Source organism: Halyomorpha halys, unplaced genomic scaffold, assembly GCF_000696795.3.
Source record: "Halyomorpha halys isolate HHAL.00 unplaced genomic scaffold, Hhal_1.1 Scaffold16.1, whole genome shotgun sequence".
Classification (NCBI taxonomy): Eukaryota; Metazoa; Arthropoda; class Insecta; order Hemiptera; family Pentatomidae; genus Halyomorpha; species Halyomorpha halys.
In genome coordinates, this window is record NW_027116375.1 from 674826 (window position 1) to 677248 (window position 2423).

The window sequence follows — 2423 nt, forward strand, 5'->3', positions numbered from 1 at the left end:
CCTGGTGGATTTTCCTTTTATATGGAAAATTTATATTTTTCTAAAATATAATTACAATTATACTTATAACAACAATGCCAATTATAAATCATAAAATATTAAAATGCTAAATATATAACAATTTAATCAATTTATATAATACTCGTAATTTATATAATTTATTTGGTATATAATTTTTACATCACAATTAAAATATATATATATATAATCTCTGAAAATATGTGACAGAATTTAATATTACACAATAAAGAATAAAAAATAGCCTGAGAGAGCAGACAATCGAATCCTGAGGTTGGGGAGAACCCACTCCTCTCGAACGAGGGGAGGGCGACTCTCACTTTCTTAGCGCTCAGACTTCGGCGTGATCTTACACGCTCAGGGTCTAGTCGGTAACTCCTCAGTCGATCGTAACGTAACGTCGTTCGTAACATGCCAAGTGTCGAGTCTACTTGTGCCGAATAATTAAATTAAAATTTTAATTTATTGACCAGAAAATTTTAATTGTTCAGTGTTTGGTGCCCATCGATCGGTTTTTGAAACCCCGAAGAGCGAAATTCTGTCTCTTAACAAACCCTCCAGTGCACCTCTGGATTACGTAGTGTGCACCGAGCGGGGAGTCAGGTTACGATAAACCTGACACAACGTCCATCATGTTGTTTCTAAATATTGGTAAGATTTATTTATTTTTATTTTTTAAATATAAAAGTTTTATTTCGAAAATATTTTTTATTTTATTCATTACAAAAAAATTATATCCAATATGGTCCAACGAGATGACATCTATAGGTCGGTGCCAAAATAACACATAAAAATGGTAGACATAAGCAAAATGTAAATATTACAGTTTAGACTATTAGAGCCTTGTGGAGGCTGTACAATTTTTAAGGTAGATAAGTACAATATGGATTAGTCTAAAGTGATACAATTAATATTTTAATTAATAACTACCAAAATGAAAATAAAATAATTATTTAAAAAAAAAATACAAAATAATAATATTGAAAATAACTGAAAGGATTTTGAAGTGAATAACAAAGCTGCTAGTTTACAATTAGTAAATTAATATAATAATGAGAATAAAACAAGATGATACACTATATTATAAAAACAAGGATCCAATAATATCTATTACTAAGCACACACATACATTTCTAATACAGATTGTAATATAGTAAATAAATTATGTGGAGTTAAGAAAAAAATACAGGCAGATATGGTCATTTGATGAATCAAAATCAGTTCTTGGGAATCATAGAAGTAATATTAATATTTTATTATTTTTTTTTTTTTTTTGTGGTTGATTTATTTATTAGTTCATCTGGTAAGGGATTAAACAGATATGGTACCATATAGTCTAATGTACGTTTACCAAATTTATTTTATTGTTATAGGGTGGTTCGATAAATTTAATTTTTTTTCCTAACATTTTTTAGATATATTATTTATTTTCAAAAATAATTTGTTATCTATAAATTGTAAGATAATTCTATAAAAATAAAATAGTTTAGATGGTAAAGTAACATTAAGATTCTCTGGTTTATTATTGTGGTGCGATATTGTTCGATTTTGTAGATTTGTAAGTTTCGATAAATGACTATCAGCTCTGGAACCATAACATTCGATCCCATATCGATATATCGATTCAAATAATGCTTTGTACACCATTATTAAAGCTTCTCTGTTAAGTACAAACTGGAGGTAACCAATTTCATGTAAGCATACTTAATCTCTTTAAAATATTTACTATGTTGGGTTCCCAAGAAAAAACATTATCCACAGTAACACCTAGATATTTATATTATTCTACAACATTTAATGTTTTATAGTAACATATTTTTATATTATTAATGTTAATGAGACAGTCACAATCATGGGATTTAATTTCAGGATCGTCTACAGAAGGCATATGGGGTGATTTTATAAACATAATGACCGTTTTATCTTTGTTAACTATAAGACCATTTTAAAAAATTAGAATATTAATTTTGGGATTTTTCCAGAACTATGTTGTAATTTTTATTAGATTAATTATTTTTTATTTATGATAGTTTGGAGAGTGGTTTAGTTTACTATAAATGAACACAATTTTGATCCTTCTTTTTCTCTCAACTTTTTATTCTTTATAATTCTCCAACGTTTCGGCCCTCAGGCCATTCTAAAGGATACAACCTACAAAAATTTTTTTTTTTTGTTTTTACATAACTCCTTCAAACTACATACTGATTTCTTTGGTCATACCTTCAATTCTGATGTCATATCTTTTTAAAAAACATTGCAGGCTAATTGCCCTTGTCACATCTTTAAAATAAATTTTAGTTTATTTTAGGTTGATAGATTTATTTATTGATAGATATTACAATCTGCCACACAGTTGTGGGCAATAGGTAATAGTGATGAATGATCTCATACATACTAAAATAAAA

The 2423-nt window shown here is 27.5% G+C and overlaps 1 protein-coding gene across 1 annotated transcript in view; it reads left to right on the forward strand.

Moving 5' to 3' along the window:
- Positions 1–373: 373 nt before the first annotated feature.
- The window catches only part of LOC106680277 (proclotting enzyme), a 195015-nt gene continuing 192965 nt past the window's right edge, over positions 374–2423 (forward strand). The window contains exon 1 of the mRNA XM_067053185.1: positions 374–669. Within this exon, the coding sequence (XP_066909286.1) occupies positions 651–669 (19 nt within the window). The 5' untranslated portion in view covers positions 374–650. The remainder of the gene's footprint in view (positions 670–2423) is intronic.